A 26,884-nucleotide genomic window follows, 5' to 3' on the forward strand; every position below is an offset into this window, starting at 1 on the left:
TGGGGGCTGGGGGGGGAAGCTTGGGCTTCCCCCGCCCCAGCCCCGCGGCTAAAAACGAAGCCAAGACAGCGAGCGGGATCCATCCCGCTCGCTGTCTTGGCTTCTGCCAAAGCCGTGCGCAGCCTCTCTCGGCTGGAGAGGTTGCGCGTGGCTAAAGAGGAAGTTCGCTGTCTTGGCTTCTTTGCTCTTTGGGGCTGGGAGGGGGGAAATATTTTTTTTTCTTTATTTCCCCCCCCCCATGGTCCGGTGCGCCCTATGGATCAAAAAATACGGTATATGTGTTGGAAGCTGCTCAGAGCAGCTGAGGCAACCTAGTCAGATGGGTGGGGTATGAATAATAAAATTGTTGTTGATGGTTGTTATGGAATAGGGCATCACTATTTTCATTGGAGAATGTTGGAGGCTATGTCTTCCATCTTCTAGTGTGTGAGAGCTGATGGCCCATAGAACACCCCATATGCATAATGTTTGCATACTTGAGTTGATACCCAGTGACTAAATAAATAAAAATAAAAAGAATCATTACAGCTATGCCTATCCACAGAAGCAGGGAAGTTCCAGATCATTTTGTTGTTTATTCAGTTGTAAAAGCTGCCCACTATGACTGGAATTAAACGTGTTTGCTTTATTTGCTACATTTTTTTATCAATCCATTTCCGAGTTCAAAAAAGAAAGTTAAGAGGTTAAAAAGTCATGTTTTATTGTCAGTTTTTGAAAGCGGCAATTTCTGAGCTTTATTCCCCATGGTGTTAGCTAATACAAATGACATAATGCAGGGAACACAACAACTTCAGTTAGCAACGTTCATTCTGCAGACATGACAGAAAGGTTATAGCTCAGACCTTTGTGTCAAAGAATAAAAAATAGGTGGATGTCAAAATAAACTGTGTAAAATATATGATCCGCACTGTGATTGACTTTTTATAAATGGTTCAGATGGAGTAATCATATCATTTGGCATAATGTCTCCACTAGGAACACAATGATACAAGGGCTCATTCATTATTCTGACTTGGGGAATTGCTCCTCCAATGAGACAATTGATTTATCATTTGTGCAGAGCTCTGAAGCAGATGATCCCTTCTTTCCCAGAGATGTTTTGCTAACTAGAGTACCCATTTTAAATGGCTTAGTTTTGGTAAAATGAGTTTAACTGTAACACACGCACAAACAAATAAACACAAACACCCTTGCATGGGAAAAGGAATAAATGAACAGGTATCAATTGGTAGGTTTTAATAGACCACAAGTTTATTAAAAGATATCAGAATAGCACACTCCTTGCAGGAGTCGCTTGCCAGCTTCCTGTCCCATTGTGATTCCCAGGGAGATTGACATAGCTAGCTGTGCCCCAGTAGATCAACGTGAATTGACCTCCGATTGAAGTTTCACTTGATGTTTTCCATTTGCCTCTTGCTGGGAGAGATGTGGGTGTGGTGGTTCTCCACTTGTCCAAGCCTACTGATAAAAAGGTAAAGGACCCTGGACGGTTAAGTCCAGTCAAAGGCAACTATGGGGTTGCAGCGCTCATCTTGCTTTAGGCTGAGGGATCCAGTGTTTGTCCATAGACAGCTTTACGGGTCATGTGGCCAGCAGGACTAAACCGCTTCTGGCACAACGGGACACCGTGATGAGAAATGCCGTTTACCTTCCCACCACAGCGGAACCTATTTATCTATTTGCACTGCTTTCAAACTGCTAGGTTGGCAGGAGCTGGGGCAGAGCAACGGGAGCTCACTCTGTTGAGGGGATTCGAATTGCCAACCTTCTGATCGGCAAGCTCAAGAAGCTCAGTGGTTTAGACCACAGTCATGCCTTCACTGCTGCTAGACAACAGATATGTAGCCATATTTGTGGGCTACTTGACCTAGAGAATGCTTTATCGCCCGCCATCTCAGCTTTGATGGCTCTACACCTTCTTAAATTCCTCTTGCTGATCATGTTATTTCTATGTCCATATAAATGTTTTTATGTCCATAGAGAAGACATGTCTATCATGTCTTCTCTCATAGCAAACGGTCTTCCTTTCCTTGGCTCCCACCCCTTTTTGCCAACGCTTTGTACCAGCCTTTGGGGACCCTTTTCAGCCTAAAAAAGGTCTTTTGGTGACCACATCCCAATGGTGGGCAGGGCTAGAGGGGAAAGTGGGAAGGCCAGTGAAAGTGACACTTAATTTTTACAGCCGGTTTTCATTTCAACTACACAAGAGTGAGAGGTCTCTACGAGAGCCAGTGTGGTGTAGTGGTTAAGAGCGGTAGACTTGTAATCTAGTGAGCCAGGTTTGCGTCTCTGCTCCTCCACATGCAGCTGCTGGGTGACCTTGGGCTAGTCACACTTCTCTGAAGTCTCTCAGCCCCACTCACCTCACAGTGTTTGTTGTGGGGGAGGAAGGGAAAGGAGAATGTTAGCCGCTTTGAGACTCCTTCGGGTAGTGATAAAGCGGGATATCAAATCCAAACTCTTCTTCTTCTTCTATGTGCAGACACAAACACACACACCGCTTTCTCTGTCATCGATCCAGACAGACAATAGGCGTTTTCATAGTTCGACGGCATATTCCTAACAACAGCCCATCCAGCCCAGCCTCCTGTTCTTATGGTGGCCAGTCAGATGCCTATGGGAAGCTCACAAGCAGGACCTGAGTGCAACAGCACTCTATCTATTTGTGACTCCTGGCAACTGGTATTCAGGGGCATATTGCCTTTGACAGTGGAGGTAGAACATAGCCATTGTGATTGGTAGCTGTTGATGACACCCTTCTCCATGAATTTGTCTCAACCTTTAAAGCCATCCAAGGTGGTCTGATCACTACTTCTTGGGGGAGGGGAAATTCCATACTTTAACTATGTGCTGAGTGCACTCTTTTTATGAAGTTGTATGTTCTATTTGGGGATGCGGGCGGCGCTGCGGGTTAAACCACATAGCCTAGGACTTGCCAATCAGAAGGTCGGTGGTTCAAATCCCTGTGATGGGGTGAGCTCCCATTGCTCGGTCCCTGCTCCTGCCAAACTAGCAGTTCGAAAGCACATCAAATGCAAGTAGATAAATAGGCACCGCTCCGTCGGGAAGGTAAACAGCGTTTCCGTGTGCTTCTCTGGTTCGCCAGAAGCAGCTTTGTCATGCTGGCCACATGACCTGGAAGTTGTACACCGGCTCCCTTGGCCAATGAAGCAAGATGAGCGCCACAACCCCAGAGTCAGTCACGACTGGACCTAATGGTCAGGGGTCCCTTTACCTTTATATTCTATTTGCATACATTGGTGTACGCACCACCTCAGTATTTTATATGAGTCAGCTGTTTATATCTATCTGTCTATCTATCTATCTATCTATCTATCTATCTATCTATCCAAATGTATGTATGTATGTGTGTATGTATGTATGTATGTATGTATGTATGTCATGGTATCCCCCTTTTCTAAAAAGAAGTCAGCTTCATATCTAGTGTATACAGGAGAGAAGCTGTGGAATGAGCTGGAAAAAGATTCTACAATTCTATGATTCTATAAGAGGGAGAGAGATCTCAGAAATAGAAGACTGTCAATGGGAGTTTCCCCAAGAATTCTTTTAATAAGGTGCTGCATCAGCAACCAAGCAGGACAGGGATCTAGCCGATGAGGAAGGAGGGGTCACAAGAAGTCATCCATCAAAAGCTTGGCTGTGCTTCAGGAATGCATTTAAAGGATGAATCCTTATCTAAACCAAATTACTGAACCCTCTGAAGGTTTGCCCATCATCCCTCTCACGTCATTTTCTAAAATTATACCGGAGTCGTTGCTTTTGAGAGCTATAAATAGGCTTTCATCTGACTGGCAGGAGGCCTTTAATTCATTCAAGGCTCGCAACCGGATTCCAATGCCATCTCTCAGATGTGTACTCCCCACCAGCCTGCCAAAGGAGTAGTTAATTTGTGCTTTTCCTTATGACTGGAACATTCTGAGAAGAAAAGTTTTGATATTCAAACTACATTGCTTTGTTTGTCAAAACCAGCTTGAGTTACTGCAATTAGAACCAGGATGGCTATGTGTTCTTGTTGGGCCTTGTGTGTGTGATTTTTAAACACAGAAAGCCTTTTAGGATGAAATCTATGTTTTCTGCATGGATTTGGCAGAGGCAGATATATTGTGCTGGTATCAAAACAGCTGAAATTGCATTTCTCTGCTCTCCTGTTCAGCAAGGAAGCTTCAGTGCTAGGGTCAGAGGGAATAATGTTGAACAGATTTATTCTCCCCTCCCTTTTGGATTTTTAAACTCCCATTTGAAGCCCTATATTTGCTTTTATGATCCCGTTCATTGGTTAAGGAGGTTGATTTATGTGTGCAGTATAAATCCTGGCTACGCCTGAAACATTTTGCTTCGGAATAAAAGGGGGAGAAGAATGACCTGTTTGTTTTTATTTGGAAAATAAGCTTCCCAGGCTTTCAGTAAAAGGAGCTTATTTCATTTCCTTGAATTGCCATGAATGAGCAATGTAATAGTTGTGCGGAAGGTACAGTGTAATAATCCAGGCAGTGCTGGTTTTATGAAGCTGCGTGTTATTGCTAGAAACAATAAAACTGGTAGACCCTGCATTAACGGTGGGAGGCTACTGTGTCCTTATTGCTCTCACGACAAAACTTTGAGTAAATGACGCACAATAAATTGAAAAGTGTTCCTTATCGCAGATGTCGAAGGATACCCCCGTGGTGGAGATACAAGAACTATGGTTGTGTTGGGCATTGAGATCTGTTTTATTTGAATCAGCTAAGCCATGGACAGCTTGGCTGGAGGTATCCAAATTGCCAGCTCCGCTTGGCATTAATGAGGGCCTGAGGTTGCAGGCTGCTGATCTAAGATGTATGTTCACATAAACACCCATTGCTTCCCTTCTCTTTGATCCGGCAGATTCGGCCAATCCGACAGCTAAGCAGAATGTCCTTGGGTGGGTTGATTCAAATGCCCTAATTGTTCCCAAGTTGTCGGTGTGCAGGTGGAACCAGTGGTTAACTAGGATGCCCAAAAAAGCATCCCCGTCTGAAATTCTAAAATCATTCTGGATTTCAGCATCTCAATGTAATGAAAGATTGTGGTACCAGTACCAGTAGAACTGGCAAATTGCCATTAACTGGAGCCCAGACCTCTTGTAAAGGATCAATGATCAGAAGAAGAGGCTATGGTGAAATTGAGGGTGGTACAGAGCAAGGGTTGTAGCCTGTGCTAGTTCTACTCTGAGTAAACTCATTGAAATGGAGATGACTAATTTGGATCCATTGTTTTCAGGGGGTCTACTCTGAATAGGATGTAGAGTCAGCTTAACCCATTGGCCTTCTTCTGTCAGGAACTGGAGACAGGCATACGTCAGCAATAAAATAATAAAGCACTCAATGTTCTAGTGGTCACAGCAACTCATCCCAGTAGCTCTTGCCCCAGTGAGGCATTTGCGACGGCTAAGTCTCTGCCTTCCCACCGCTCTCTAAGGCTCCATTGTCTTGTCGTTCCACCCTCTTCATTTTTCTGTGTTCTTGGAGACCAGAAGGGAGGGAAGCTAGTTGCAGCAGGAGGGGGAGACTCCCTTGATTCTTCAGCAGCCTCCCGCCACTCCTCTCCAGCCTCTGCTTTGGCCTCTGATTCTGGGCTGCTCTCTGCCACGGCCTCTTCCTGCCCAATAAACCCTGTTGCCTCTTCAGCTTCCGACACCTCCTCCCCCCAAACGCTTTCCTCTGACCACTTATCATCATCACATGCCAATCCCCTGGCTCTGAACCTTCTTTCTTGGGGGTTCCCCCACCTGATGCCTCTCACCACCCTTCTGCATCCAGCTAGTCCATGACATCTTCCTACCCAAAATATTATGGATTAATTTATTAAATCTGTATTTATTAAAACCAATTTAACCTGCCCTACACAATCTGTACCAGCGATGGGTTATACCATCATTGAGGCACCACCTACAGAAAATGCCCTTTCCTTTCTTGCCAATAGCAGCCAGCAAGGTGGGGTAGCATTGCTTACCTGGCTTCCCAATGCAAAGCTTTCTACCAGCTAACCAACAAGGAGAGGGGCAAGGCAGCAGGGAGGTCAGCACAGTGTGGGCACAGTAACGGTCACATCGGCTTGGCCCCTGGGTTTCAGGTAACTGTACCCCTGAGCTACATATTTGCTTTTGTAGGGAGACGGCAACCCCACCTCAAACAGTTTGCAGACCCAGTTCCTGAACATAGGAACCACAATCTTTATGTGGTTCCACAAAATCCTATGTGGAACCACAAAAGGAGGGAGCTGTGGACTCCTTTCCTTTACCACACAGGTAGAAAAATAGCTTTGGATCCATGACAATCCTAGGGATTGCGGATTTCAAACTAAATACCCCCTACCTTTATCCAGAATATAATGATCGAGGGCTCAAGAAAAGTGATTGCTAGCTATATGTCATTCTCTTTCTTAGGGCCTAATTATGTTACATTAAGAACATAATTAGCAATCAAGTTGTTGTTTTTTAAAAATACCAGGTGTATGTGTGGATGATTGGCATTTGGCATGGATGGCAACATCTGGGGAGGATTAAGCCTTCCTTTCTGAGATGTGATCTTAATTTTAAAACAACCTACCCCAACGCCAATGAGTGGCGGGGATGGGACTGCTCATTGGTGCCAATGGGAGGGCTTTTCTCAATGGCCCACTGGAAGAAGAGGAAGAAGCTGCCTTGTACCATGGCAGGCACCAGTGCTGTCTGCACATTGCAGTGATTCGTCCAGGTTTCAGACAAGAGATTTCCCCAGTCGTAAAGGTAAAGGGACCCCTGACCATTAGGTCCAGTCGCACTCATCTCGCTTTATTGGTTGAAGGAGCCGGCGTACAGCTTCCAGGTCACGTGGCCATCATGACTAAGCCGCTTCTGGCAAACCAGAGCAGCGCACGGAAATGCCGTTTACCTTCCTGCCGGAGCTGTACCTATTTATCTACTTGCACTTTGACGTGCTTTAGAACTGCTAGGTTGGAAGGAGCAGGGACCGAGCAATGGGAGCTCACCCCGTCGTGGGGATTCGAACCACTGACCTTCTGATCGGCAAGCCCTAGGCTCTGTGGTTTAGACCACAGCGCCACCTGTGTCCCATAGCACCACCCGTGTCCTACTTGGGACTTAATCTGGGAGCAAGCTCCACTGAAAGCAATGGGACTTACTTCTGGGTAAATCTGTACTGTGTTGTGCTGTCTAGGGGAAACATTTAGGAGATAACTCTTGCTTGTTTTTTGAGTGAAATGATGCAGGATAAATATAATCCTAAAAATGAATTAGGCAGCGAGCCTTGTTGTAATTAATAAAATGACGCTAGTGCATTGCAGTGCTCTGAAAACTGACACAACTACACATTCTTTGCCTTGATCTTGTAATATTCTGTAGTGAACTTTGACTGTCATATCTTTTAACTCACATAGAGGGGCCTATGGAGGAAAAACCTATAACCTTTAGTTGAGTGTAAAACGTGGGCCAGAGGCTAATTGCTGCCAAATGATTAAAGACTGTTCGTCAGTAAGCCCATAACATTTATGGCACCAATCAATGGCCTGCCAATGTATTCAGTCTTTGATATGAACAAAGAAAATATTTTGCTTGTGGGGAAGAGTTTATGAAAGGAATTTTCCCACTGAGATATTGTGGGGAAGATCTTTCTCATGGTTGTTATGAACTACAAAAGCTGTGCCTTAAAGCTAGATCGACTGTAGTTCCACTTACTGAAAAATTCTATGCATTTGGCTGTTAAAAGAGATCTTTGTGGAATACCGCCTCCCCTCCTCTGCATAGCGCTAAGTAAATAATAAGGCTGATTAGTAACTATATTGAATTTGGCAATCCCTGATCACCATTCTGATGTTCTAGCAAACATCCAGAAGAGGTCCAGAGGGTGGCCACACAAGAAAGGGCTGCTGTTAATGGGCTGCTGAAGCTTCCTGCTGATGTAATGGCCATGGCTATTTTTCTGAGTCATGCAAAGTGATGCAGCGGTTTCACCATCGAAGCCCTTGCGATGAAGCAGACTCCACACACGACTTTGAAAATGACTCTTTACTTTCAGGATGGCAACTATTACAAGCAGTATTATTTATGCATATCAAGTCAAATGCAGCGTGTTTCACTCTCTTGAGCCCAAGAGAGGGTCTTCGTGCTTCTAAAATTCCTTTGAAGCAGTCCATAAATTACAGCTTGTCTGTCCTCACCAACTCCTCTGGACAGCATCTGCTTGAAGTTTCCATGCTCAGCAAAACAACAGTGAAGCAGCCAGCCAATCTCCAACCACCACACACACACACGCTCACTTTTAAAGGAAGTTATCAAATTGGCAAGGCAATGGTTCAGCATTTTTGTGACCTTAATTGGAGTCACAAGATTTTGCAGCTGTTACATTACATTACAATGGTACCTCCGGTTGTGGACAGGATCCATTCCAGAGGTCCGGTCAGATCCTGAGGTTTCCGCAACCTGAGGACCGCTGAGGGAGCCAGTGTGATGTAGTGGTTAATAGTGGTAGTCTCATAATCTGCTGAACCGGGTTTGGGTCTCCGCTCCTCCACATGCAACTGCTGGGTGACCTTGGGCTAGTCACACGTCTCTGAAGTCTCACAGCCCCACTCACCTCACAGAGTGTTTGTTGTGGGGGAGGAAGGGAAAGGAGATTGTTAGCCGCTTTGAGACTCTGTAGATAAAGCAGGATATCAAATCCAAACTCTTCTTCTCTTCTTTTCTTCTGCGCATGTGCACACGGCAAAACCCAGTAAAATACTTACAGGTTTGCCACACGGGTATCCCGAAGTTTACAATCTATTTTTTGTAATTTATATTTTCTAACAAATACAGTACAATGGTACCTCGGGTTAAGAACTTAATTCATTCTTGAGGTCCATTCTTAATCTGAAACTTTTTCTTAACCTGAAGCACCACTTTAGCTAATGGGGCCTCCTGCTGCCGCCGCGCCACCAATATGCAATTTCTGTTCTCATCCTGAAGCAAAGTTTTAACCCGAGGTACTATTTCTGGGTTAGCAGAGTCTGTAACCTGAAGCATTTGTAACCCGAGATACCACTGTACAAATACAAACAGGTGGGGCTGGCTTTGTGGGGGTTTTCATGAATTTCAGATGGGATTTTTGTGGATATGGGTTGGTTTGTTTTTGGTAATATTATTATGCATTTCTGCTTATGCTTTTAAATAAGTTATAAGTTGCTTGGAGACCTTTCTGTGCAACAAGTGACTAATTTATTAGTAGTAGTTGTAGTAGTAATAGTAACAATTCACAGGGGCCCTCTAAATATCCTCTTTTGTAACTTATTTCTTTTGCAAGAGGCTTTCGTTTAAGAGAATTGGCAACCGCACATAACAGCATGGGGATGTCCATGAAAAGTTCCCAAGCTCCATAATAACACAATCTGCTAAAGTAATTAATTCCCCCCACAAAATAGCAAAGGAAAAACAAAATGTGTGTTACAGTTGGCGGTGACTTATGGGAAAGCCTAATGGACATGACAGGACTGAGTTATTTCCCGAGTGCAAAATAATATAGCATTACATCTCATTGGGTTCTCTAACTCCAGAATTAACTGCAAAAAAAAAGCAAAAAAAAAACAACTGTCCGTAAACTGAAGAAAGAATCTGCCGAGTGCTCAGCTCAGTTGAGGCTGGAGGTAAAAAAATAGGAAGCCAAAATTAGTCCCAAGAAACAACCGGGCGATCCTGTTCTATTTTATATTAAAATATGTTAAAGGAACACAACTAAATGAAGAGGGGTTTATCTGAGGTTTTTTGAATAGCAGCAGATTTTCAACAGATTTGGAAGGAAGTGGGAATAAAACTCTTATTCAGGTGTTCAGACCCAATACAATGACAATCTTGTGGTGGAAAATAGGAATCTGTCTTATACTAAGTCAGACCATTGATTTACCTAGCTAAGTATAGCCTTCACGGACCGACACCAGCACACTGCACACCAACGTTTCAGACTGGGGCCATTTCCAGTCCTACTTGGAAATGCTGTGAACCTGGGAACTTTTTCATGGCAAGCAGAAGCTCTACACTGAGCTATGGTGGCACTTGCTAGTCCTGCCCCCATCACCATCGTCCTTCCGCAGCATACTTTTCTTTACCGGTCCCCCATATCGCCAACCACCATCCCAGATCACATCTGTCTCCAGTGACCAAACTATAAAACCATGAACAAAGTGGTTTCCAGCATTGGAATTTGAGGCAGAGATCCTTATGGGTCATCACAGTTTTTACAAGGGGTACCCTCCAAGCCTCCAGCAGACTTGTCAACTCTGTGTTCCCAGATGTGCTCTGTAATTGTAGAGTATTATTGTTATCCTATGTAAAAAATGATGAAGATCCTTGAGGATCCAGGCCTTGTATCAATGTGTCTGTGGTGCTGTAGTTATTATTTTTTTTATTACCGTCAAACCTTGGCTCCTGAACACCTCTGTTATTGTATGTTTCAGCTCCCGAATACTGAAAACCCAGAAGTAACTGCTCTGGTTTTCAAACACTTTTTGGAAGTCAGACTGCTTCCGGGGAGTTTTTTAATTTTTTCTTCGTTGACTTTACCAACCACCCTTTGATCCTTGGTTGTTGTTTTGGACGTCGAACGGTCTTCCAGAACAGATTATGTTTGACAACCAAGGTTTGACTGTATAGATACAATCTATCACCACAAACTTTAATTTGATAGTGCTTTTGGGAAGTTATGACTCCATATGAAATCAGATTTGTTTTTACCCAGCTGGATCTGACTTTTACCCTTGGAAATCCAATGTCTGTGTGTCTTCATGTGCAAGTGCAAACATGTGCTTTCTCTCTTTCTGTTTGTTTGGTGGAAAGGGAGGGAGAAGCTTGTAGAGGAGGTGGTGACTGTGGTACTCGTTCAACATTCCAGAGGTGCCCATGGGCCAAAAGGGATTTATAATCTTGGAGTTGGTTTATTCCAAGACGATCCTAGTCAAATCAATCCCCACCATGCTCTCAGTGATAGGTTTGACTCCTTCCCAGCTGCTCCAGCCCTATGCCCTTCCTCCTCTTTGCAAGCTCCTCTTTCCTTACATGTTCGTCCTTCAACCCTCTCCATACTGCAACAAGTGGAGCTTCTGATGGGAGGGAGCTTCTGATGAGGGTAGGAAGGATAAACTGAGTTCTTCTCCGCTCTTGTTTGAAATCTGAGACAGAGAAGAACTTCGTGTTGTGGTCATAAGGATTCCCTCCCGTCTGAGACAAAAATTATAAGTTACAAGGTTCATACTCTAAGCCAAAGAATATGAACTGCAGCTGACATTAAAATAGAAATGTCTTTTTTGAGGGGCGGGGGCACATTTGCAGGTGAAAATTGGTTTGGGGACAAAACAGTTCCCTGGGAACATCTAGTTGCTCTATGATCAGGTACTCTTACTGGTTTTGTTATTTCTACCCTTTCAAAATTTCTTTATTGATTTGTTTAATTTAGTTGTGTCAAAGTTGATAATGTTTATATATCTATAACTTGAAAATTTCCCCAAAGGGACCCAATACATCTCAAAATGAAAAATACATAACTTTTGAACGTGTCCTCTTATTATTTATGTAGAAGTTATGAATGTATTCTTCCTCTAAGTCTTAATTGGGATCTGTTGCTACATGACACAATCAGACGGAATCAAATTTTGACTATTAGTGAATTCAAATGAATGGTTCGTGTGCGCGTTTTCAGAGGGACAAATGTGACCCGTTGGTGTGTCTGTGCACATTTATTTGTACAATTACAGAACCTTATGTGCAATCTAGCTTAGGAATTCAGTGCCCAGTAGCTAATGTGAAGCTATGCATTGCACAGCATGCTCTCTAACCTAGAGAATGGCCATGCAGCTCCACAAAAGTCGACATAATTACACACTGGAGTATTCAAGAATACAGGAACGTCACATATCATATTTAACCTTTGCTGTCTGAATAGTAATCACGTAGTGTAAACTGAAGGGTGTGAGTTACAATGTACTGGGTATAAAATGATGGCTATCAGACAACAACCCTGGTCTTTAATTGGACTTGTGAGGAACCTACATTTATAAGAGTTGCCCTTTGAAACTTCGTGAATCTCAGGGTGATAATGAGAATAATTTCAGACATGGATATAAGTTTTTAAAAAAGTTGTGCTTGTTTTTTTAATCTCAATAATTGAACAGACTATTCTAAAAGAAAAGACACATTTCTTTCTCATTTATGTTTTGTGTGATGCATTTTTGTATTAGATTAGGGTTGTGTTTTTTGATGTTTCTATGCATGATGTATCTTCATTACCCTGCATCTTTTGATTTGTATCCTGGCTTGTTAATGATTGTTGTGTGACAGGGGGCTTGCTGGTGCTAGAATTGTGCATCTCGATTAATGATTCCTGTCACGGCTAAGATGGCCGCTGTTTCTTTAATGCGAATAAAGCTGGTGTGTATAGTTTTTACAAACACTGACAATTCCTTGGAGTTTCCCCCCTTTATCCTTCAGAATAGGATGGTGCCTTTTCATATTGAGGAACTTGTCAAAAATGGTGTTGGTTTTAATCAGACTTTAGAAATTCTTCCCCTCTTTTTTCAAAATAGGGATAAAATGTGGTTAGTCTGCAATCTTACGGACAATTTTCAGGGAGTAAAATTTCCATTGAACTCATTGGACCTTCTGAGTCCATGCTCCTTGGATGCCACACCTGAATTCTCTTCCTTCTTTGGTCAAAGCAGTTTCAACTTCAGTTTTAAAATGGATGCCCCCAAATAATGGACTTCACTAATCTCTCGGCACACTTTAAAATATAGGGAGGAGAAAACTAGAGGCTGCATCCACAACATCTTTTTTAAAAAAAAAGTCGCAACAGCTAGTTTGGGGGAAAAACCTCTCTGTCCTTCTGTGATACCCTCCATGACAGGATTTGTGGTAGATATAAATATATATCTGTGTCCATTGTCATTTATTCTATATCAATTTCTGCTTCATTTTGCTTTTACAAAAAATCCTCATCATATACACATTTTGTATGCAATTTCCCCTAATACAGACATTTTCGCAAAGCAGTTTCCCCTAATATTATAGACCCATTGCTGTTCTATATGCATTTTGGGTTTTCAATGCCATAATGAAAACTCTTTAGCATTTTAGTGCAATTTCTTCTAATATACTCATTCCAGTATAAACATTTTTGCAAAGCCATCCCAACAATGTAATGCGTGTTTTTTGTGTTATTTTTTACTAATATATGCAGTTTTATGCACATTACTTCACTGGAAAACGGCATTGCAAAATTCGGAGAAATGTGAATTTTGAAGGATAGCTGTGTTTTGTTTCGTTGATTGTTTTAGAAAGTGCAAATTAGATACGTTTGCCTTTAAATGTGAACTGAATCAAATTTCTCCCCCATCCTTGCTCCAGGCCATAAAGATCAATACACAGAGAAGGCGGGGCATGCACACCGACACACCCACCCAGACCCCAATGTAAAATGTAATCATGATGGCAGTTTGCAGGGTCACTGATTGTGTTGTTAGTGAAGATTCCCTGTTAAATCTATCCATGGAGAGTGGAAGCAGTGAAGGAGTGGAAGGATGGGGCAGCTGGAATTGTGTGGGGTGAGGTGAGGTGAAGAGCTGGCAGGGGGCCTTATCAAGTGGGTATGCAGGGTTGGCCAGAGGCGGAGATAGCTGCTCTGGCACCCAGAGTGGCACACATGTTGTGCACCCAGGGGCAGGGGCGTGAGGGTGGGGCGAGCTTTTCAGGGGGACGCCGCCCGCAGAGAGCGTCCCAGAGGGTGAGCTGCCCATGGCAGGCTGCTTCCTGGGACGGAGCCACACCACTTTGCCCCATTGTGTATTGGGGGGGGGGCTGTGTGGAGAGAGTCTCTTCCTTTAAATTCCTGGGGGTTTACCTTAGTGAAAGACCTCACTTGGAAAATCAACACAACCCAGGTGGTTAGGAAGGCCCAACAGAGACTCCATTTCCTCAGGGTCTTGCGAAAGAACAATGTCAAACAAAAACTGATGATCTCCTTCTACCGGTCCACAATAGAAAGTGTTCTTTCATACTGTGAATTACAGTGTGGTATGCTGGTTTGACAGCCACGGACAGGAAGTCCCTACAGAGAGTGATGAACACAGCACATGATATTATGGGCTGTCCCCTGAGTTCACTAGATGACATCGCAGGAGACTGCTGCCTCAGGAGAGTGAGGAAAATTCTTAGGGACGACTCACACCCCGGCCAGCACCTCTTTAATCTCTTACCTTCCGGGCAGTAGATACAGAGGTATAGTCAGCTGCACCCACAGGTTAAAGAACAGTTTTTATCCATGGGCTGTTGGACTGCTGAATGAAAAAAAAAAAATAGTGGTGCAATTGACTTCCAACAAGCACACAGAGTGTGAACAAGACTGAGTGTATGGGGGGGGGCTCATTTAATTTCACTGCACACAGGTGGTGTAGTGACAATAAAGGATTATTATTATTATTATTATTATTATTTGCCTTTTGACAGCTTGGGGGAGGCTTCCCCCCTCCAGGAAGCCTCCCCTGAGCTGTCAAAACTAAGGAGGAAGGCCGCCGGCAAGGTGGCACAGCTCTGCCCTTTCCCCCAATGGCTCGGGGTAGGCTTGGGAGTCAAGGGTGGGTGGCACGCCGAATGTCACCCCCCTCAGTGATGACACCTGGGGTGGACTGCCCCCCCCTTCCTCTGCCTCTGGAGTTGGCAAGTGGCGTGTGCAGGAGCTGAGCCAGATGGATGGATGCATGGATAGATAAACAGAGAAACAGATGAGAGAGAGAGAGAGAATGCTCTCCCCTGTTATTGGACTAGCGACTGTTTGCAGAAAAGAAAGTGTACAGCATTTTGCTCCATGTTGCTTTTGTGATCCAAAAAATGTGTGCACAAAGGGTGGCAAAACTGACAAGGCTCTCACCTCTGCAGGGAGTGAGAAGCCACTTCCCCTGACGAGAGGTTGTCAATTTTATTTCTGTTGTAAAATGCCTTTGGACTTTCTGCAGAGCTAAGGGTTGAAAGTCTTGTCAGTTTCATTTCCCTGCTCTTGGAAAACAATTCTCGGGAGTTTAACTAAGATGCTCGTTTCATTTTATTCATTTTAAAAGCTTACAACCCAAATGAACTCAAAATGACTCACAATGTAAACACCTTTTTTATTTTTTTAGAAAAGTGGACAAAGGAGGGGGGGGAGTTCAAATAACCATATAAAATAAGGATGTAGCAAGGGCCAACCAAAATAGTGAGCTCCAGATATTTTGGACTACAACTCCCATCATCCCTGGGTGTTGGCTATGCAGAATGGGACTGATGAACACTGTATTTCACAACATCTGAGGTCGCCAAGTTGGCTACACCTTACAAATAAAAACATGTCAAAAAAACCCAGTTACAGGCAACTCCCCATTTATGTGCATTCAATATGCATGTGACTGTGTATATGTGCATTGCGCCAAACAGGGAAGTGACCCGAAAATGGGGTGTTTGCTGGATTTTTCAATGGTGTTTCAAATATACACAATTTTACTGACACACGTGGTGCCTTGGAACATAACCCCCACGTAAATAGGGGGTTGTCTGTATAAGAAAGTCATAGAAGAGAAAAGTATTAAATGTGCAATGCCTCAGCCCAGTATACAAGGAGCCCCATCGTTCAGCCTGGACACTGAGGTCCAGCACCAAGGGCCTTCTGGCTGTTCCCTCCCTGTGAGAAGTGAGGTTACAGGTAACCAGGCAGAGGGCCTTATTGGTAGTGGCACCCGCCCTGTGGAACACCCTCCCATCAGATGTCAAGGAAATAAACAACTATCTGACCTTTAGAAGACATCTGAAGGCAGCCCTGCAGAGTCTCGTGGTGAATCATCTTCACTGTAGGTGGTGTGTATGAGAAAATCTTGGCCAGTTTCACCTCTGCATCGCAGGGACTCCATTATACAGCCTGTTGCAGAAACATTAAAGTGACTTTCCATAAAGCTATTGCAACATGATAGGGCAGCTGCAGGACTTCAGGAGCTGATGCCATCATGCTACTGGCAGAAACTACAGCAGGATATTAGGGAAGCAGTCTGTCTTAAGGGGCATTGGGATGTGCTGACCAGTAGGAAGTAGGAACAGAGAAAAGCCCCTTGCAATTTACTGGAAACAAGGTAGGGATAGTATGACCCAATCCTTTGAGGAAGCAAATGGAGAACACATTATTATAACTGCATCAGAAGGATTGGCATGATTCACTGGCCATGATATGGGAGAATATTTGTTATGCATCCCAGCATCTAGGCAACAACGACACACACAGAGATTCTGTTGATGTTCTTCTGTGGAAGTTAAGCTTATCGATGCTTCTTAGCCAAATCAGGAAGAAATGGAGGGGTGGGCTGTAGTTCTGTGGTACAGGATTTCCTTTGTATGCAGGAAATGCTGGGTTGAATCCCTGGCATCTCCCAGGTAGAGCTGGGAAATGCTTTCTTGTCTGAACCCCTTAAGAGCTGCTTCCAATCAGTATATAAACCTACTGAACTAGATGGGTTGTTGGTCCAACTCAGCAGAAGACAGCCTCCCTGTTCAAATCTAAGACTGATATTATGTGGCATTCTGGAATACTGTGGCCACACTCCCATGACTTCCTAGCAGCCCTGCCAGGTTCAAAAGGCACCAGCCACCCTGGCAAAATAAATGGAATCCTCATAGAAGGCATTATATGAATGTGACTAGGAAGAGACCAATCCGATGTCTAGGGGTGTGATCTTGGACTCACAGTGTCTCTGTATTGACTATGAATCTGTATTGCCTTTAGCAGCAGCTACGCTTGTCTGTGAATTCTGCTGTCAGGTGCTTGCTTGCTAAATTATCTATCCATGATCTGACAGCTTAATTATGGCAGCAAGACCTATTACTGGAAATGAAAAGAATCAATTTCTGATTATGGTTTGTAATGAAGCTCAGCAGGGGCCCAATTTTGCTCCTTTCTTATCTTTTCTTTTTTTCTCATAACAATTGAAGAAATCTGCCTGTATTAATTCTGTACCGCCAGCTGCTGCTCAAGGTTTGAAAGTTAATGGACTGCAAGGCACTCAAAGGTACTCTCAGGTCACTGACCAAAGACTATTCCTGTTTGGCATGAAGAGATAAACAAGGTATACTGGGTGAATTTAAAGTGAATGAATTCTCTCACAAAAATTGAATTGGGACCTATTAGATTTCCCTTTGATGATACTTGTGGTTGAATCTTCAACAGACACATGCATGATTGTGATTCCCTGCCATCAGGTTCTTAGACCAGATGGTACATACCCCAGCCAAAGAGTCTGTTCAGCAGCCCCAGCTTTTGTAGCTGGAGTCAGTCCGGGCTCTGCCTTCCCAGACCAGGTGGGAGAAGGCAAAGAGCTCTTCCAGGACTCACAGCCAAGATGGTACAAATACATATACAAGTACATATAATTTAAAGGAATATTTCAGAGGATAAATAATTGGGTGATTTCTTTTCTTTTCTGTTCTTTGTCACCAGGACTGGGAGTTTCCACATTTTATGGGTGATGTTGATGTCAATCTACCTGGCTTGCCTGCTGCGCACTTTCAGTTTAGATTGCCTTATTTCAAGAAGATTTTAAAGGAGGAGTATCATATACATATAACAGGTATGTAACATTCTTTGCTATCCACTTCTTGGTATTTAGCTAGGCTGGAAATGCAGCCCCCCCCCCCGCAGTGATTCTGAAGTGGTATAGTCCAGAATCCAACCTTATTCTGCTTTGCTTGAGCTTAATCTCCGTCAACAGTCATGGAAAAGCTCCTTCAGGACTGTACCACTTCAGAGTTGAAGTCTTGCATGTCTAGTTTGACGTGGATGATGGAACAAGCTTGTTTTCTCCTGCTCATGAGGGTAGGACCCAAACCAATGGATTCAAGTTTCAAAAAAGAAGATTTCAACTAAACATCAGGAAGAACTTTCTGACAGTAAGAGATGTTCAGCAGTGGGACAGAGGTGATGGACCCTCCTTCCTTGGAGGTTTTTAAGCAGAGGTGGGATGGCTGCCTGTCATTTAGTTGAGATTCCTGCATTTCAGGAAGTTGAACTAGATGAGCCTTAGGTTCCCTTCCAACATGACAGTCCTATGATTCTACGTAGATGGCACTTCTGGGGATTGTGGGAAAGGACTCAGCCGCGCAGCCCCGCACCTGTAGCCTGAAATAGTGCAGGCCTGAAACAGTTTCACTAAAACCACCTGCTGTTTCGTGCAGACCAGGCCTTTCAAAACAGCTCTAGGATGTGTGTCTTTAGGAATCACAGGTTGCACCATGTCATTGCAGATTAGTTCAGCTTTCATCTGTTGTCTGCTTGGATCTTTTTCTGGCCTCTCTTTTGTTCTCATTTTGGAAAGGCTTCCTGAAACGTACAGCAATGCTTTAACTAGAAGCGGAATGACAGCTGTAGATCAGGGCTTCCCAAAATTGGGGCTTTAGCAGTTTTTGGACCACAATTCCCATCATCCCTGACCACTGTTCCTGCTAGCTAGGGATGATGGGAGTTGTAGTCCAAAAGCAGTTGGAGATCTGAGTTTGGAAAACCCTGTTGTAGGTGTTCCGGGCACTCAAAGGGAAGGAGAGGGAGAGGAATTTCTGATAGCAGAAACAGTCTCTAACATTAAGAGGAATCTGAATTTCCAAATGGTTCTGCTTTAGGATGGCAAAATGGCACTTAGATGACATAATATTCATCAATGAATGTGCACATTCTTTGTTATGTATTAGCAACCGTCATGAGGAAGCCTGATCAGTGTTGTTGCTTTTAGAATTTATACACCCCCTCTCATTTTGAGAAAAATATCGAGGTGGTTCACAAATGAGTAAAAGCCAAGTATAAATCAGATTATAAAACTATAGCTACCCATTATTAAAAGACCTAATAAATCCAATCGTATTAATGTAAAAACCTCAGTGGTAACTCCATATTAAAAACTAATCTTTCCTGGTTATAAACAAGTGGTCATGAAGTTGGCACCAGGGAGATTTCAGGACAGCTGAAATGTACATAGTGCATAGCTAGACAGGAGAAGGAAATATGCCCAAAGGCCTGGGGTAAAGAAGCAGGTCTTGACCAATCATTGAAAAGCATACAGAGATGGTGCATGTCATTTCATGACAGTGAATGCCCTCTCACATGCCACTGCCCCTGAAACCACAGTCGGCAGTGTCACTGCCATCAGGGCCACCCCCACGGATCTTACCCAAGGCAGGTCAATGTAGGAGCAGGTGTTCCTTCAGATATTTGGGAGCCAAGTTGTATGTGAGTTTTACATGCGAATCTTAACAACTTAATCTGAGCTTGGTAGCAAATTGGCAACCAGTGCAGATCTTTTAAGAGCAGAGTAATATGCGTCAGATTTCAGAGGGGTGTGTTTTTGGTAGGGCTTGTCCTATATCTGTAAGAAAGGAATGAAAACATAGATATCCATGTCAAGAAACTGACAACCATCTTGGACTCCATTCTCTTTAAGTATTTCTGACCATGGGACCATTTCTGGCCATTTCTGACCCTTAAGCTTTTGAAATCAGCTTTCTTAAAGTACATGTCTGACTACACTCAGTTTTCCCTTGCCTGTGTCTAATGAAACCCAAGAGGACATAATCACTTCCTCCCAAGGTTATCCTGTGCATTTGCTTCATCGATCAGTTTCTCCCTGTTGGTGAGCCCCAGGTCCAAGAGAGATTACTCCCTTGTTGCTTCTTCCATCTTCTGGGAAATGAAATTGTCAGTTGAGGAAATTGAGGAATTTGTTGGACCTACTACTGCTGCTACTCCTCCCTTTCTGTTTGATCTGTTCCATTTGAGCAGGTTGTACCCCTCAGTTTCTACATTCCAGTCATCCCATCAGGTTTCAGTGATGCCTATTAGGCCATATTTACCATCCTGTATTTAGAGCTCAAGTTTTTCTTGCTTGTTTCACATACTCTGTGTATTCTTGTAGAGACAACTGAAACCATGAGTCATTCCTCCACACACTGCTGCCTCTATACCCCTCCATAGGGAGTCACCTGCCAGTATGTTTAGCGGGAGAAGGTGTAGAAGATCCAAACCATAACTAAAAAAAATATAGTGCAGGCTGTGGCATTTAAAGATCTACTGTTGGTCGAAAGAGCAAAGATAATTAAACATTTTCTGGTGAATGCAGCAATCAAGAGGAAACAGGAGGTGCTGTTGGGGTATTGATTATTTGGGAATTAAGGAAATGCCACTGACAATGAGATACCTTAATATGGCAGTTGGAATTTGATGTTCTTTGTTTTCATTCTAGTGCTCTTTAAAAGTAGGCTGTTTGTGGTTAGCCAATGTCTCTTCCCTCTCCCAGCCTCTATAAACTAATGGGGATTTTTTTTGTGTGAAGGGCATAATTTAATTGGAGAATGAGCACATGAATAGGGATTGTAGAATGGGTTTTTTTCTTCCAGCTCAGAATTAATAAGTTCTATTTATTAGATTTCCTAGACAAATCAGTCTATTTGAATTCATGTCACATCGTTTGAGTTGCAAGAGCCTGCTTTATCTCAGCTCTGTGCCATTTTTTAGGAGAATCATAAAGCACATCAACTCGGCATGAGAAAATCCCTTTGGGTGGGCTTTGCTAGGCCCATCTGTTGTTAAATGAATGCTGGGGTTTGAGCTCAGTTCTCAAACTTTGGAACTTTCTAAGCTTTCTGTGTTGCTTGCAGACACGCTGTGATTTCCCTGTCCAAATCTAGATGAATATATACAACACCTGAAAATATTTCAGGTGATGTGAATTACTGATCAAACAGGTTCTTTGGAAATGATGCACTCTGTATATGAAGTGGCTATGTTTGTTATTCAGTCCATTTGGTGCAAAATGAATGCCGTAGCTATGAAATCTGCTGAGGCCATGCATAGATCACAGAAGCTGGCAACAAGAAATGGGTATTTTTTCAGTGGATTAAAATAAAAACAGGAACAAAACATGACAGCAACAAAATTTACCCATGATTCTTCCATCCCCCCTCCCTTTCTCCAAGGGAGAAGTTCATGACACACATGGACCAGCCAGTAGGCTTTACATCATGCCTTCTCTGATGTATTTTGTTGTCATAGAAGAACAGTCAAATGGAAATGGCATCTCTCTCTCTCTTTAAAAAAACTTTGAAAAGAAGCATTTGGGAGGACATCCCTGCCTGTTACCCAGTATTCTGGCACTGCCAGGAATGTGTCCTCCAATTGTGCAGCAATAACTCACTGGAGGAATTGGAAATGGTTCTGTGCTTGTAGTTGGCAGGACATCTAAATAATTGGTGGCACTTGGAAGATGAAGTGGCCTGGAACTGGCTAGTTAAAGGTTTCCAGCAGTGATTCAGCAGAGGTCTATGAAAAGCCAGAAGTTGCTTGTGATGTATTTTTCAGATCATTGGCATAAGATTAGCATGCAGAACACAAAGAGAGCACTTCTAATAGATCTAGGGAGCTAGCATGGTTCCCTTCAGATGATGCTCAGTTGCAGCTTCCATCATCCCTGTCCATGGTGGCTGGAACGGATGGCGGTTGGAGTCCTACAACATCTGAAGGGCATCACATGGACTTTATCCTGCATTAGAACATTCCTGTCCAGGATAAATACAGAATTCCCAGCAAACTCAGATTTTAAGTCACATTTCAGGAGCTATTTTAGAGTTTGTTTTGGTCCAGACTTTGGATTTTCTGGAATCCTGACTGAGAGCCAGTGTGGTGTAGTGGTTAATTCGTAATCTGGTGAACCAGGTTCGCTTCCCCGCTCCTCCACATGCAGCTGCTGGGTGACCTTGGGCCAGTCACACTTCTTTGAAGTCTCTCAGCCCCACTCACCTCACAGAGTGTTTGTTGTGGGGGAGGAAGGGAAAGGAGAATGTTAGCCGCTTTGAGACTCCTTCGGGTAGTGATAAAGCGGGCTATCAAATCCAAACTCTTCTTCTTCTTCTTCTGAATTTGAAATGGCTCCTCACCCTGGTGTGGGGCAATGATATTAGGCCCTCACACCAGATACTCAAAGACATGATTTGTCCCCAAACCCAGATCAACAATGTCAAAGGACATTCATCTCTCAACTTCATTTTCTGAGTAATATTTAGAAATGTGTCTTTTTAGTATTTACACTCCCCTCCTCCCACCAAACACCCTTTGTCACTTGAAATTTTACCTTTAGACACCCTTTCCTGTTGTACTTCAGAATCTCTAAGAATTGTCTTGGTTTCAGCAGCTTTCTTTCGATCCTTCCAGACCATATGAGATCCACCCATTTCTTATGGGTTTGGGTTTGGTTTTATGGGACGAGGGTTATTTTGCTTTTGTTTTACCTTTAGCACACAGGCTGAGTATAATTAGTTTGTGAAAGGAATGCCAAATTTGCATTTTCAGCTACCAGGCATTCTGTAAAAATCAGGTTGATAAATGTGATACCTGATTGGCTGTGAGTGTGTGACCAGATAAATGTGAATTGCCTGTAATGTGCTGGGGGGGGGGTTGGGGACGGTGTCTGAAGCCCGTTTCATTCTATTCAAGTTGTCGTTCTTGTTAGATTGGCTCCATTAATGGACATCAAATCAATGTGTTCAGAACAAAATCTATCACCTCAACCATGTGGTCTATAAACAAGAAAAAATATCTTGAAATCCCTGAGCATGACATATGTTAATTGTGCATGGTGCAGCCAGTGTATCACAGAATGGAACACCTCTTTTAACTAATTGTCCCCTTAATCCTCAAATTGAACTCTGAAGTGAGGGAGCCACAAGACTGGAGAAGGTCAGTGCCAATTACTCTCCAACATTGCTCATCAGGTCTCTGTCAAGACCAGCACAATGGAAACATCAACAATACCGATGTCTGTGCCCTAATGTGCACCATTATTATTTTATGCTCCAGTAACATCCCCCACACTATGACTTCTCCTTAAATCCCTTTGTAGCGAGGAGTTCCGAATGTGTGTTTTAGTCCATGTTAAATATTTTTCGGTCTTGCTTCCATTCTTTCTTCTTTCTGTGTGCATAGAGAGATCTTGCGTTTTTGCATCTGCTTAACTCATCTGGATTTCCCTTGACAGATGGCTCATTGCAAACGCATGTGCTTTCTTTCCTAGGCAGCAGTTTATGTAAATACACAGCATAGCCTAGTTTCCATGGTACCCTGGGAGATTTGTAGGACTTAGAAGTGAGTTTGGTTATCCACTCTCCTTGTTAAAATAGATTCAGGGGCTAGACTAGTTCCTTTATTTAAAAAAAGTCTATTTATTATCCAGCCACGCTGGATGCATAGTTTGGATCTATAAAGGTCCAGGTAATTCAGATTCAAATATATAAACACTTGCAATATTGAGCAAGGGGATGTTATTTCAGTCTCTTTAATGAGCATCTCCATGATTTCGGCCAAGATCTCACCAAAACCATACGAGAACTTGCAGAGTGCACAAGATCTTGCATGATTTCAGCCGAGAGCTCGCCTTAAATCAGCAGCAGTGCCAGAATCGCTTCTCTGCCAGTGCAGACGTGGCAGTGGGTGGTACATGTGGCAGTGGCAGGACTAGTTATGGCGGTGCTGGTGCTGGCGGCAGCAGCAACAGGGCAGAGTGGCACTTTCCATTTTGCTTGAAGCGGCAAAGTGGGATGAACCGTCCAGGAAAATACATTGCATGTAGAAAGTCCCAGGTTAAAACCCTGGCATTGTCAGAGTCCATTCTGAGGAGGGCTGCACTGAGAAGGAATGGTGGGAACCTCCCCCTCCCCCATATCCATATCTGTATCCTGAATCTTCCCAGGAGCAGGAGGACGGTATAGATTTGGAAAAGCGGTTTGCAGAGGGACATAGTTCAAAAGGCAGAAGCTGGGAAATACTGGATGGGGAACAGCTAGGAGATGAAACAGTGAGGGGAAGAGGGTTAACAAATTCACTGTCTCTGGAAAGCATTGCTCCACTCTCCCCAAGGTCAAGAAGAGCTAAGAAAGTGGCAGAACAGAAAGCACACAAAGCACAGAGGGTACATACTCAGATCACAAGATGTAGAAGTGATGTAGATTAATAGGGATGTAAGGGGGCAGGATCCTTAATTGGAAGCACTGCCATTCCTAGGAGATGAATCCTTTGTTCTCTCGCTGTGATTATTAAAATTTCTAACTGGTAAGAAGACTCCTTTTCCTTTATTCTGCTTATCTACTGCCACGAGGAAGGAAGTCAATTCCCTGAAGCCTGACAGACATGTACAGTTAAGAAAGAATCTTGTAGAAGTCAATGGGAAAGGTATTTGCTCCCTGAGACTGTGGGCTGCAGATCCAAGTCCAAGATAGTCAAAACCACACCCTCCAGAAGTTGTTGGATTCCAGTTTCCAGCAGCCCCAGCCAGCACGGCCAATCATCAGGAATGATGGAGACATTAGCTACCCCTGAAAGAGAAAACAGGGGGCTTGGTGGATGAGTAATCTGAGCTGGTATAAGACAGCTTCTGAGTTTCCCTTATGGTATAAAGATTGACAATACGCTTACAGTCATTCCAACTGAAATAGATATGCTGGAGATCAATATGTACTATGCTAGAAAGTGCCCGCAGATTTAGAAATAAAGGTCAGCGAAGGAAACCCAGTGTTTTAAGCAACCAAGTTGTCTCCGCCAGACTCTGAAAGAATCTCGCTGCTGGTTGTCATCAGAATAGGGAGGCTGGTGGTTACAGCGAAGGCGGAGGATGCGTGTCTGGACTGACTGCAGGCACTCCAGACACAGAGCTGCCTCAGGGACCCTGTGGGCAAAAATAGAAAGGTCAGAGGTCAAAGTGAAGCAATCCAAGCAGAGCGGTTGTTCCAGAAGGTCTCTGAGGGATTCCTGTTTTGTTCATCTGTGTACAGTATGTGTGTCTGCAAACATCCTCGCAAGGCACTCAATAGCAGCAAAGTGCTTTCTGGAGATACAGACAGAAGCATTTGATGCTCCTTGCGATGGCTGTAACTGAGATGAGAGAGCTCAACAAATAGCAGCATTTTGAAACGTTAGCTACTGGAAATCCACACAGACAAAGAGCTGATCCTTAATTTGCTCTTTTTGCTCCATTCCCGGAATGGGAAACAGAAGGCCTGAATGGCTTTGACACCCGAAAAAAATCCCTCCTGAAATGCAGCCACACAGGGTTTATGCTGACCAGGTAGGAGGAGAGAACCCTCATAAGATAGAAGCAATAGATCCATGGAAGCCGGCTATTATTAGGAGAGATGGATGGCTTGTTGTAGGACAGAGGGATAAAGGCAGAGCAATTTGTGTGTTCACATGTTCCGGCAATTCCCAGGACATCTGACCAGTGAGCATCCAGACAGCAGTTCACATAGATACAGCAGTTTGGAGCACCTGAAGGGCAGCTAATTGAACACATTTATGAGGAGGTCGTTTCCTTCGTAGCTGGAGATCAGGCACTGTGATTGTGTGGTTGCCACCTTTGGGGAGTAAAGAGGGAGTTTTTGTGGTGACATGGTAAGCAACAAAGAAGCTCTTTGCTTCATCTGCGAAGGCTGCCCTGCTGAAGAACACAATAACTTTAAGGCGGGCAAGAGCAGTCAGAGCAGATTTGATCAGGAAACTGTAACACTAAGCTTTGACATTACTGTCCAATTTGTAAGTTCAGAGAAGACAAATACAGGGTTCTTAAAATTTCTTCTCTAACCTTTTCCCCTGCACCTTAAAGATATGTCTCATGTTCCTGTCAGGGCTCTCCTCACCTGGTGGAATGATGAGATGAGCAGAGCCATGGACACAATTGTTCCTTCTTCCCCTTCATGGTTGCTATGCAGCATGTAGGTCACATCGGTAGTCTAATGACCTATATGCAATGTAATGGGAGTGTCAGTGACTAGTGCTGGTGGGGCAAATCTCAGTCTGAACCTGACCAAACGTGGTGAAGCCACATTATCATCAAGGGCATAGGAAGGGGGGCGGTGGGGACGGACTGCCCTGGGTGTCATCCCTGAGGGGGGTGACAAAATCTCCCCAGACACAATTGCTGCCACACCAGATCATACCCCTGGTGCGAGCACGGCCACGCTGGATGGCACCTCCTGGCACGATCACCGCTGCGCCCGATCGCACCCCCCAGCACAAATGCTGCCATGCCGGATTGTGCCCCCCAGTGTGACCACTGCCATGCTGGATGGCACCCCCAGCACAATCGTCGGCACACCAGATCACCCTCCCAGCATGAACACCGCCGTGCCGGATCACACACCCCGGACGCAATCACCCCGTCCCCTGGGCAGATCACCCCGCCCCGGGTGCGCGGCATGTGCGACACTCTAGGAGCTGGAGCGGCTAGCTCGGCCACTGATTATCTCACCTACCATGTGGCACTGGTGGCGAGGAATCTTTCCCCACAGTCCTTCTTGGTAGTTCCACCATGCTCAGAACTTGAGGGTGGTGGCCCAGGAGAAAGCATTTCTGTGGCAGCTCTTAAATTGTGGCACTCCTTCCACAAACAGGTGTGCTTGGCACCTTTATTATAGCGTTTCTGCTGTATATTGAAGATGCACCTCTTTGCAATAACCCATTGATATATATTGTAGGACCCATCCCCCCCCCTTGCATAATTTCATTAATCTAGATTTTTAAAATAGCTTTTCAAGACCCATCCTCTTCTCTTGATCATAATATCTTGTAAACAATTTTTAATATTGTGTTTTTAAATTGCCGTAGCCTTTCCAGGATCTGATCATTAAGGGCAGGAAAGAGTTGTTGTTGTTGTTGTTGTTGTTGTTGTTACCTAATAAGAAGGAAGCATCAGATACAACAGTAGTGTTAGGCAAGCATGACATAGACCAGTTGCTACAAATCTCTAGCCTTGAATGCTTGACTACTGGAATTTTCTGCTGCATAAATGC

At 43.9% G+C, this 26,884-nt stretch overlaps 1 protein-coding gene across 1 annotated transcript in view; it reads left to right on the forward strand.

Annotated features, from left to right (window-relative positions):
* TMEM117 (transmembrane protein 117) overlaps positions 1-26,884 on the forward strand; it is a 206,723-nt gene that overhangs the window by 176,939 nt on the left and 2,900 nt on the right. Inside the window, exon 7 of the mRNA XM_083399846.1 lies at positions 17,508-17,637. Within this exon, the coding sequence (XP_083255972.1) occupies positions 17,508-17,637 (130 nt within the window). The remainder of the gene's footprint in view (positions 1-17,507; positions 17,638-26,884) is intronic.

Source organism: Podarcis tiliguerta (genome assembly GCF_965153285.1).
Source record: "Podarcis tiliguerta genome assembly, chromosome: 10".
NCBI lineage: Eukaryota > Metazoa > Chordata > Lepidosauria > Squamata > Lacertidae > Podarcis > Podarcis tiliguerta.